Below are 11,889 nucleotides of genomic sequence, written 5' to 3'. Positions count from 1 at the left end.
CAGACAGACTGATGAGCAGGCTGACTGATGGACAGACAGATGGACAGACAGACTGATGAGCAGGCTGACTGATGGACAGACAGAAGGGCAGACTGACTGATGGACAGAGACTGATGGGCAGACTGACTTATGGACAGAGACTGATGGGCAGATTGACTGATGGACAGACACTGATGGGCAGACTGACTGATGGACAGACTGACTGACTGACTGACTGACTGATGGGCAGACTGACTTATGGACAGACTGACTGATGGACAGACAGATGGGCAGACTGACTGATGGACAGACTAATGGACAGACTGACTGATGGACAGAGACTGATGTGCAGACTGAAACATACTGTAGATCTCAGGTGTGACGTGTCACTAAAACGTTGCATCTGTGGAGGTTAATTAACCACATGTGAACAAGCAACGAGTCCGTAGGAAACCTTCACCTGTACCAGCTGGACACTCACCTGACACGCAGGGTGAATGAGATTTTTCATTCTCACCTGTACCATCATCTGGTGATGGACATTGACCAGGTATTCTCACCTAGTATTCAACATTCACCTGATGCCATCACCTACAGTTAGACACTCTCCTGGTGCTCTCACCTGGTGCTGGACAATCACTATAGTTGGACATTTATCTACAGGTGGACACTCAACTGGTAGTACCAGGACATTGACCAAGTACTCTCACCTGGTATTCAACACTTATCAGGTGCTTTTACCTGCCCCTAGACACTCACCTGATCCTGGTCATTCACCTGGTATTCTCACATGGTGGTAGATACTCACCTAGACACTCGCCAGGTGCTTTCACTCACATGAAGCCAAATATTCACTTCAAACATGTTTCATGCTTCAGCTAGACACTCACCTAGTGCCATCACCTGGACCTGGATTCTCACTTGGTGTTCTCACCCGGATCTGAACACTCACCTGTTAAGCTGGACACCCAGAATCTCACTTGTTACGGTCACCTGGTACTTTAAACTCACCTGTAGTTGCACAGTCACCTACCTAAACCGTTGTCAGGTACTCTCATCTGATGCAGGACTCTCACCTAGAAACTCACCTGGTGCTCTCACAAGTCTGGAACAAACCATTTTGAAATATCTAATATTTGATCTGAATCAAACAGATTACATGTGTCTGTGTGTATGTGTGTTGCAGTGTGTCGGATCAGAGTGGGTGGTTCAGCCTCTGAACACTAAACATAATTATGTACTGATGGATGTTAATGTAAACTGAAGGGAAGGTAATGAGTGAGGCGAGGAAAAGGGCAAAGGAATGAATGATTTTAATGGAAGGTAGTGAAAGAGGAGGAGGAGGAGAGTCAGTCTGAGGGTTTTAAAGGTTCACCTTGAGGACAGCAGAGTGATTCCTGTCCTGACGCGTTCTTGTCAAAACAACATTTATTACTCATACAGACTGAAACCAGCCGACATCTAAACACCAGCTATTTGATCCTCTGCTGCAAGGCTCTCACTCTGAGGATCTGGACCCAGGAGGGGACGCTGGTCCACCTATCGACGGTCTTGGACCAAAAACCCACTGGAGGGGCCTATTTAAATCCCTGGTTTTAAAACCTCTTTCTACAAATCTGCTAATGCCAGCTTGTTTAATTATTTGTCTGCAACAACAGTAACAAACCGCTAAAAGTTAAAATTCAGTGAAAGATAAATGTAAAATCGTTCATGTTTCCTCACAAACTGAAGAATTATTTTTACTGAAAATATACTTTTAAATTTAAAATCTGCATTTTATAATGTTGGATCAGTTCTGTGCTGTGACGTTACACCTTACCATCTGCAGCTGCTGCTTTCTTGTAAGCTGTTAACATAATTTTAAAGGGATGTTACACCAGGTTTGTTTTCAAAACGACCTTGTTTGAATTCTCTTTCCTGCATCTTTTTGTTAAAGTCATCGGTGTGGTTCTAGATTCTGCTTTATTATCTGTTTACTCTGAATAAATAAAAGAGAAAACAAGAGTCTGTACAGCACTTTGTTTAATGTGAGACTTCAGTTCAGACAAAAACATTTTGACATCTTTTCATCTCACAGATCTCTTCAGTCAACACCTGATTTACTCAGTTTGTCCTTTCATTCAGCAACAGAGACAGTCCTGTTCACTTTCATACTGTAGGTAAGTCTAACAGGTTTACTGACTGCTTCAATAAATAACCCAAACGGCAGAAACATCTGTGATGATAAATCCAACAGGTTCAATATGCAGTGACATAAAAACAATTTTTGGAGAAGATTTATTATATTTAATTAATCAGATCAGAAAGTAGGGAGGCTTCTTACTAAAATATGTTCAAACATAAAACAGATGACATTAGAAATAAAGAGCTGGTTCTTTCTGAGGTAATTTATCGTTTAACAGTATGTCAAAATAACTGAATCCTGAGCTTGAAGGTTTATACTTGACTTTGGAAACTAAAGTTTGGCCAAAAAAAACCCAAATCAAAGTTCACTTACTTGTGAACATCTTATGGCCTTCCTCAGCAGACAGAGTTGCTCAAATTTGGGTGGACCACGTGACCAAAATCACCTTACTTCTGGGGACTCTAAAACATGTGACACACCACTTTTGGGGATTGCCTGTACCAAAATTACACTTAAGTCATGTGACAATAATCAAAACCGATAATTGCAGCTCAATTCACTGAGGAAGACCATGAGATGTGGCTAAAAGCAAGTAAGTTGGACCTTCTGGCCTGGCCAAACAGAATCCTGGTTTTTAAGATCCCAGTTTGACTGTTCTTAAACTTCATTCCAATCTTGTGTACAAAAGTTTTCACTTTTTGTCCTGAGAGGGGCGCTAGAGGACAGCTGGAGTGTCAGAGATAGAAAATGATCTTCCTTTTGAGAACATGAAAGTACTCCCATGAATGTCTTCAGAAAGTGTCTCATGGACCAAAGGTTTGGTTCAGTTTGAGTTTAGTCCTGATGATCCACACCCTCTCAACTCCTGAACCGTCCAGTCGCAGCAGTAGTTCAATAGGTCATTCAGTAGTTATTGTACTAAACAGTTTGTGGGAGATAAAGTCAGTTTTGGCAGTAGCCATTTGTAGGCGTATCAGTAGTCGTGGTAACAGTAGCTGTGGTTACGGCATTGGGGGTAGTGCTGCGTCAGTAGTCGTCATAGCGGTATGTGTTGGGGTAGGCGTAGCGATAGTCATAGCTGTCGGCACGCTCTGTTTTGGTCTGCAGAGGTTCAGGCTGAAACGACAGAGACTTGATGACTCCACCCGACTCCTCTGTCACCTTCACCTCAGTGGAGTACGAGGAGGGGGAGGCATCATCTATCAGGGAGGAGCAGCTGGGGAGGCCTGGAGGTTTTGGGGGAGCGCAGGGCTGGTAGGATGGGAGGCCGGCCGGAGGTTTAGGACATGACTGGTAGGAAGGGAGCGCGGCAGGAGGCTTCGGACATGGCTGATAGGAGACCTGAGGAGGAGGATAAATACTGCTATTAATGTGACAGTAAAAGTAAGGGTTACTCCCCTCTCCACTTAGCTACTGTTGCTTTGCCTGTCAAGCTGTCCAATCTAGCAAACCACATCATCAGTTTAGATAACAGAAGCAGATTTACAATTATAAACTGGAAGTGTCCAACTGCAGATCTCACAGCTTGGGACCTCAAGTCTGCCAGCTAATGAGAAGAGACAGACTGGGCCCCCAGGTGTGTCTATTTCTTTAGAATCCCCACAGGTTTTACCCACCTCCCTCCTGGGAACCTTAAAAGAAGTGATGCTCCCACTCCTGGAGAAACTACTCTCTACTTATTGGCTCACAGATCTCGGCCCTCAGATCTAAGGTCTGCGGTTAGATCTGATGAACCTCATGATGAACTCTACTCACCTTGGTAGTTGTGGTGATGATGGTTTGCAGTGCTGCGGGGGACCCTGGGGTGTTGCTGGGGTAACGGCAGGGGTACTCGGAGCTGTAATAGTGGTGGTTGTCACTGTACGGGGCGGAGCTCTTCAGCAAGTCCTTCCAGCCTGCTGGAGGCTTCGTCTGGGGGTCAAAGGACGAGGAGGAGGAGAGAGGAGCTGAAGATGAAGTGGAGGAAGAGGAGGAACCCAGGACCGGGGCCACCCTGCACACAAACCAGGATCTAGTTTAGAGCTGTTTAGACTGCCGATATGAGGTTTACACAGTGAGAATCTGATTTAGACCTGTTAGGTCTGCCAGGATTTGGCTTTGACCTGTTTAGACTATCAGAATCAGGTTTGATCAGATCATGTTTAGACTGTCAAGACCTTTTTGAATCTGTTTGTGCTTTCAGGATCTGAACACTTAGTTAGACTGCCAGAATCTTGTTTCACCCTGCAGACTGTCACTGATTTCGTTTAAACGTATTTCAAGATCTAGGATCTAGTTTAGACCTGTTTAGATTGTCATGGTTTGGTTGGATCAGACAGTCAAGATTTGTTTTCGGGATTCGGGATTCAGTCTTAACGTTTAGAAATCCAGCATTTGGTTTAGACCTATTTACATTGCTGGAATCTGGAATCTGGTTTAGATCTTTTTACCTCACCAGGATCTGGTTTGGACCTGTTGACATTGCAAGGATCTGGTTCAAACCTATGTAGATATTGATGGCTGAGTGTTATGGAGAGGCAGTTATGTCTACGTTTATAGCTGCATTATTGTTATTATCATTATCGTAATTATTATTATTTTTTTTATATATGTATGGGGTTTTTTTTTATTTTTTTCCTTTCCATGTATGTATTATTTTTATTGACAATGATCCACTGTGTTTGTGAACCATGATTGTGCTGTCCTGGATCACTGAGGGGGGGGGGGGCATTAATGTAACTCTTGTATGTATGTAAATTATACATCCTGTATGCACAATTTATAATAAAGATATGTTCCAAAAGAAATATGTAGATGTCCATAATCCAAAGCTGTTTAGGATCTAAACTGAATCTGGTTTAGACCTGTTTACATTGCCAGAATCTGGTTTAGAGTAGGTGTGAGGCTGACCTGGGGTCACAGAGGTCAGAGGTCATGGAATACGAAGGCGAGGTCAGGTATCCTTGGAACTCGTAACCGGGCCGGCCCATGTAAAGCCTGGGATTAGCTGGTTTCTGAAGTGTGGACGGGGGGTCCCCTAGTGCATTGTGGGGGTTGTAGTAGGGCTCTGGGCTCTGGAATGGGGGGTAATGCTGCGGGAAATTCGGCTCAATGAAGGAGAGTCTGTCTGATGGATCAACGCAGGAGAGGAGGGCAGGGCCCAGAGCCTAAAACAGTAACAGATAAACAATAAACAAACAATAAACTACACCAAGATTAACCAACAACTGTTGTTGTTTGTTGTTGTTGACCTGTGTTTCAATGAGTCGTCTCTTGGGCGTGAATGGCGGCGAGCTGACTCGTCTCTTCACTGAACTTCTTCTGGCTTCAGTCTCGGACTTGGACTCTGGCCTGGGATGATCATGGACTCCTTTAGCCTGAACGATCGCAAGGACAGTAAATATAATAACAGACAGTTTAAACTTCCAGGATCTGGCTTAGACTCATTTAGACCTTCAGAATCTTATTTAAACCTGTCAATATCTCTTTTAATCTGTATATGCTTTCAAGATCTGGTTTAAATCTGTTTAGCTTTCCAGGATTTGGTTTAGACGTGTTTACACTGTCAGAATCTGGTTTGAACCTTTCCAGACATCAAGATGGTGGTTCAAAATTGTTCAAACTGATTAAAAAAACATAGATGTCGAGGATCTTGGAGATTTTTACTTGTATGCACTGTCAGGTCTGTTTAAAATTGTCCAGAATCTTGTTTAAACCTGTCAAGGATGACAGGGTCTGATTTAGACCACTTAAGACGGTCAGAATCTGGAGTAAATCTGTCCAGGCATTAAGATCCCGTTCATACCTGTTTAGATGTCTAGGTTTAGGTTTACACTGTCAAGATCAGATTTAAAACTGTTCAGATTGTTATTACCATGTTATTAACCTACTTAGATGTACAGAATCTGGTTTTTACTTGTTTACACTGTCAGAATTTGGTTTAGCCCTGTTTAGATTGTCAGGCCCTGGTTTTAACCTGTTCAGATAACCAGGATCTGGTTTAAACATGTTTACATTGCTAGGATCTTGTTTAGACGCATTTAGACTGCCAGGACCTAATAGAAATCTGTTCAGACTGGCAGGACCTTGTTCAAATTTGTTTATGCTTTTAGGATGTGGTTTAGACCCGTTTAGACATCCAGGATCTGGTTCACAGTGTCAGAATCTAGATTAAACCTGTTCAGACTGACCTCATTTAAGTTTATACTTAAGCCAAGTCTGTGCTTTCAGGAATAGTTTAAAGTTTTTTTGACTGCCGTTTGTTTAAACCTACTCAGATGTCCAGGATCTGGTTTAGACCTGTTGACACAATCATAATATAGTTTAAACCTGTTCAGACTGTCAGGATTGTCAAGTTGCTTAAAAATGCTTCAGATTTTAAGGATCTGGTGTAGGCCTGTTTTGACTGCCAAAATCTGGTTCAGACTTAGTTAGATGTCCAAATACTGGGTTATTGTTCAGGATCTGGTATGAATTTTCAGATTGTTTTGGCTGCTAAATAAGTTACATTATTTACTCAGTTAGCATGTTTTACCCAGCTAGCATGTTTACCATGTTAGCCTTTGTGTGTTTGTTGTGTAAGCTGATGAATCAGTAGAAGGTAAAGGTGGTGACCTGGAAGAAGATGGCCTTTCCGTCAACTCTCCAGAAGTTGGTGACGGGGTAACCACTGTGACCGCGACAAGGCAGCAGCTCTAGAGTGGCGTTACAGCTTGGACACAGCTTCTCTGCAACACAAAGAGACGGTTCAGGTAAACATGGACACAGGTCTAGGATACCTGAACAGGTTCTGGCTTTTCTTACTCTGCTGTTTCTGCCGGGCCTTGTCGCAGATGGCGGGGCGGAGCTGCAGTCTGGACCCGTCGGGCATCGTGCAGCCTCGAGAACAGACCACGACGCCCAGACACGACTTCTTCAGGATCTGACAGTTGTGGTTGTTGGTGTTTCTCATGGCCCAGCCGGAAAGATGTCTTTGAGCATTCTTATCTTCACCTGAAGACAAGAATTTGGCTTAATGTCTCTGAGTGTTCATGTTTTCAGCTACAAAACAACCAGTTAGCAAATGACTTGTTAACTTAGACTCATCTTCAGCTGGGAAACAAATAACATGTCTGATAGATACAATTGATGAGTTATTTTAAACTGACGAGTCATCTTAAACCGATAAATTAGCTTCAATTAATTGTAGTTAGATTAAACAGCAAAGTTATCTTAATCTTTTTGACCGTTCTTATCTTCAGGTAAAAACAAACATTTATTAAAGCGACTTACAATGAGTGCATTTCAACCACATGGATACAACCCTAACATTGCAAGAGTCACGTAAGTACATCAATTTCAACTGATGAATCTAATAAGTTAACAGGACTAGTTAGCTTTAACTGATGAGTTAGCTGGGTGAAATTTTCTCACCACTGTAGATGAACCGAACGTAACCGTCTGTCCACTCCTGGAATGGATCGAACTGCTTCGTGTCCTGCAGACAGACAGACAGACAGGTTAGTCAGTTTAACAGTTGACCTCCTGGCTGGTTGTTGGTGTGTTAGACGTTCTGATCTGAGGGATTAAATAGTCAAACGGAACGAGAAGGAAAAAGTAACCAGATGAGAAGTCAGGTGAAGAAACAGAAACCCGACCGCTTCCTCACTGTTTCACTTTCATGTTGACTTCAGTTCATCTGAATATGAACTTAAAGTTTAAACAAAATCTCATTAAACTTCATACAGAAGTTCTTCCACATCCTGAAATCATCATGTGATTGTCAGACTGATCTCACTTCACTTCAGTCAGCTGCACTTTTGTTTAATGTAAAAGTAAAACCCAGTCAGTTTTAGCAGTTTTATTTATATTCTAATTTTATTTATATTCTAATTAACACAAGATCCTCCAGTGAGGAAACTGTTTGTTTGTTGTTTGAGTTATTTAAGAGAAACCAAACGAGCAGCATTCTCAAAGTCAGCAGCTCTTAGGGCCCTTTCACACCTTTGGCCTGGACTTTCAGACTTTTTAGTTTGAGCCGAACCTCAATGACAGGTGTGAAACCTTCTCGGGACCATGGCCTGGACCAAACAGCCGAACCTTGGTCCGACAACAAGAGGTGGTCTCGGTCTGGATCAAATCGAACCATCGTTTGGTTTGTTTCTAGTGTGAAAACATGATTTGGATGGTTCGGACTTTTGGACCAGTTACAGGAAGTTCTGGCAGGACTATCAGGACTGGAAAAAGGAAAAGCAACACAACGAAACAAAATGAGCCGCAGGAGCGCACCAAATGATTTATTACAATTATTATTATAGCAACAGCTTATTTTATTATTAGTAGTAATTTAAAGTCCTTCACAGATGACAGCAGTTATGGCCACAAGATGTAGGATGTTATGTTAAAATGGCATGTTAGTGACCTGATGCTAACTGTTGTCCGTCTGCAGACACAGTGATGATGGTGAGTGTTGCAGTAAAAACCTGCCTCACAGAAACATTGATAGTAAGAGTTTGAATTAGAGACATGTTGCTGAGCTGTCTCATATAATAACGTATCAGTGATCAATACTATTCGACTACACAAGAAGAATAAACTGTTTTCTGTAATTCAGCTGATTTAAAAAGAACATGGAAGACTATGAAAGTATCTGGATGTTTCATATTTAAAGTACATCAAACCAACAACAGAGAACAAGTGAACTGAAGTCTGTCTGTTAATTCATCTGCAGTTTTATTTCTTTCTCTTCTGAGACTAAATTAAGGTTAAACAACAGCTGATATCAAACACACAGACATGTGGATGTGATTAAAAATCAATCACAGATATTGATCAGTGTGAGAGCTGACTCTGGATCACCTGTATGACCTGATGTTTTGGTTTCACTGAAAACAAAATATAAAAACCAGTTTTTACTGTTTGAACAACAACAGAGTGAAAAGTCGAGTCAGCTGCTTCACACACACACACACACACACACACAACCTTCACACAACCTTCAGACACAGAGTCATATTTCTTTAATATATTTATTTCTAACCTTGAACTGAGTCGCTTGAATATTTAATTTTCTGATTTCATTTTGGCTCATTAATATCTAATAAACACACACTATTAAACTGAATATTTAATGAGCTGATTTTATCAACAAACTACTGAAGATTTTTTTTACGTGATCAGTAAGATTTCATTCATGAATTCACACACTAATAATGTGATTTAATTGATTTATTTTTGATTGAAATGATCAGCTGAATTTTTTTAATTAAATTGCTTCAGAATTAAATCTGCAGTTTTAAAACAGTTTAACCAAAACTGTAAACTATTGAAGTATTTGAGGTTGAACTGAACTGTTAGTGTTAGAAAACAAACCAAACATCAGTCAATAAATTCCTCCAATAATTCCGTATTATAACCCTATAACATGATATATAACCATGTGTCTGTGGGGGGTTTACTGACTATGATGAAGAGGAGTTTATATTCAAGCTGATTGTCATATTTTTCAGTTTAAATATCTGAGAATTTTTTGTTAAAGAACAAAATAAATTAAAATAAAAGGATTCAGTTTAGAGGGAAAGCTTTTGAAACAACATCTCCTAAAGTGACCAAATTAATTTAACATTAAATGTGTTCTTAGAGAAACTTAACTCAGCTGGATTTAGTTGAATATCGTAGAATATCGTAGAAATTCTTATTGACACAGTGCTGTCTGCTGTGTGTTTCTGCACCTTTCTGTCTTTGCTGCTGTGACGTGTAAATTTCCCTGCTGTGGGATTAATAAAAAGTCTAAGTCTAAGTCTAAGAATTTACTGTTTTTAGGTTGGTTGGAGGCTAAAGTCCATAATTTCTCCGGTAGAGTTCTTCTGGAGGAGTTCTTTTATTTTCTTTTGTTTGTTGTTGAATATGATTTATATGTTGTTTATATGTTGTTCATTTTTAGGAGACTCAGTGTGTTACAGATTTTAGATACATGATATCAAGAGTCCAGATTCAAAACACAAATATATATTTAGGAAATATAATTGAACAGTGAAATGAATAAATAAGATTTGTGATTTTCTTAAATACTCAAAAAACTGTATAGAATTTGGTTGGAGGCTAGAGTCCATAATTTCTCAGGTGGGGTTCTGCTGGACTCATGGCCTCATTGTTTCTAAAATGGAGACTAATGGACAATGTTTTTATCAACATAATGAGGAAACATTTTAATAAACGTATCTGTACAGTCACACAAAGTTGATAAATGATCAAACCTGATTCATCACTGAACATGTTTCTGTTGAATAAACTCAGAGTTCAAACTAAAAAGAAGTTCATGAGGGTTAGGGTTAGGGTTAGACTTCTCCAGCAGAACTCCACCTAAGAAACCATGGACTTCAGCCTCTAACCAAACTATATACATATTTTTAGTATTTAAAAAAATACAAATATACAAATTCAATGAGTTTATTCATTTAGCTATTTAATTAGATTTTCTGTTATCTTCCATACAACATTTAATGTAGCTTCTCTTAAATGTCAGGTGTGTAAACGTTTTAGATAATAAATTATTTTATTTTAATTTATTTTGTTCTTGGAACTTGTTCAACAGAAAGCTGTTCAGTGATGAATCTGGTTTGATCATCGATCATGTATCAACATTCTGTGTGATACATTAATTAAACATGTTTCCTCATTATGTTGATAAATCATCCATATGTCATTCAGTTTCTCTAAAAGCATATTTAGGGTTAAATTAGTTTGAACTCCACCTGAGAAATTATGAATTGTAGTCTTCAACCAAACTCTGTACAGCAGACAAGACAGTATTCAAGAAAATAACAAAATGTTGCAGTTTTTTTTATTAATTCAACTGTTCAGTTATATTTTCTGTATGTTTTACTAATACATGTTATTATTATTAATATCAATAAATATGATATGCTGTATGTAAACTCCTTTCATGTCATTAAACCTCTGAATTTCCAGAAAAGTTATGGACTCTAGCCTCCGACCAAAATCTGTACAACTTATTGTACAACGTATTCAAGAAAATCACAACAAATAATTTAGTCTTTTCATTTAAAGGTTAATTTGTTTCTGTATTTCCATTAAAAAATATTTTCCATAACTATTTTCTGTTGTCTTCCTACATTAGAGTCTAAATGTTGTAAAGCTTTCAACCAAACTCTGTACAACATTTAGAGCATTTAAGAAAATCACGCATTATTTTACAGTTTCAAAAATGATTTTAAAGTGAAATGAATCCGAACTTATTGATCATCTGGTTCTCATCCCGCCTCTGATTTTCTGTATCGATCATTTATTGATTTGTTTGTTACCTGCGGCAATTTGGGGTCGTTGATGTCCCACGTGAACTTCATCCCGACCGAACACACACAGTCCGCCTCCTCGCGCTCCTCCGCCCGGGACATCCTACTGATTCTGGCCCTAGCCCTGGTCCTGATCCTGGCCCTGGCCCTGGTCCTGGTCCTGGTTAATTCCTACTGATGGGTCTGATCCGGATACTCCAGGTTCAGTTCAGACAGAAAGAGACTGACAGTAGAAACTGACTCAGACTCCCAAAACAAAACAGAAATACATTTTTAATGTGAAACGTTTGGAACCGGAAGCCGATCAGAGTTCAGTTTTTACAGTCTTTTAAAAGTTCAAACGTTCAAAGCCTCCGCGCGGCTGCTCCTGACAACGCGTGCTGCTCCGTTGGGTCCCGGGTGCGAAGTGAATATAAACAGGTGAGGTGAGACAGGCGCGAGCTCCGGGGGGGGGGTGGGGGCAAACAGAAAACAGAAGTGTATTGACCAGATAAGACTTTCATGATTATTGAT

At 40.1% G+C, this 11,889-nt stretch overlaps 1 protein-coding gene across 1 annotated transcript; it reads right to left on the bottom strand.

Moving 5' to 3' along the window:
- Positions 1–1,986: 1,986 nt before the first annotated feature.
- gcm2 (glial cells missing transcription factor 2) lies at positions 1,987–11,765 on the bottom strand. Its single transcript, XM_070928337.1, has 8 exons — positions 11,386–11,765; positions 7,496–7,559; positions 6,887–7,075; positions 6,698–6,810; positions 5,335–5,460; positions 4,994–5,250; positions 3,860–4,097; positions 1,987–3,445 (listed from the first exon to the last, which is right to left on the bottom strand). Exons 1-8 carry the CDS (start codon positions 11,476–11,478, stop codon positions 3,131–3,133), a joined length of 1,395 nt encoding a protein of 464 aa, XP_070784438.1. The 5' UTR covers positions 11,479–11,765; the 3' UTR covers positions 1,987–3,130.
- Positions 11,766–11,889: the final 124 nt, after the last annotated feature.

Source organism: Enoplosus armatus, chromosome 21, assembly GCF_043641665.1.
Source record: "Enoplosus armatus isolate fEnoArm2 chromosome 21, fEnoArm2.hap1, whole genome shotgun sequence".
Taxonomy (NCBI): domain Eukaryota; kingdom Metazoa; phylum Chordata; class Actinopteri; order Centrarchiformes; family Enoplosidae; genus Enoplosus; species Enoplosus armatus.
This window is presented reverse-complemented; position numbering and strand designations above follow the sequence as displayed.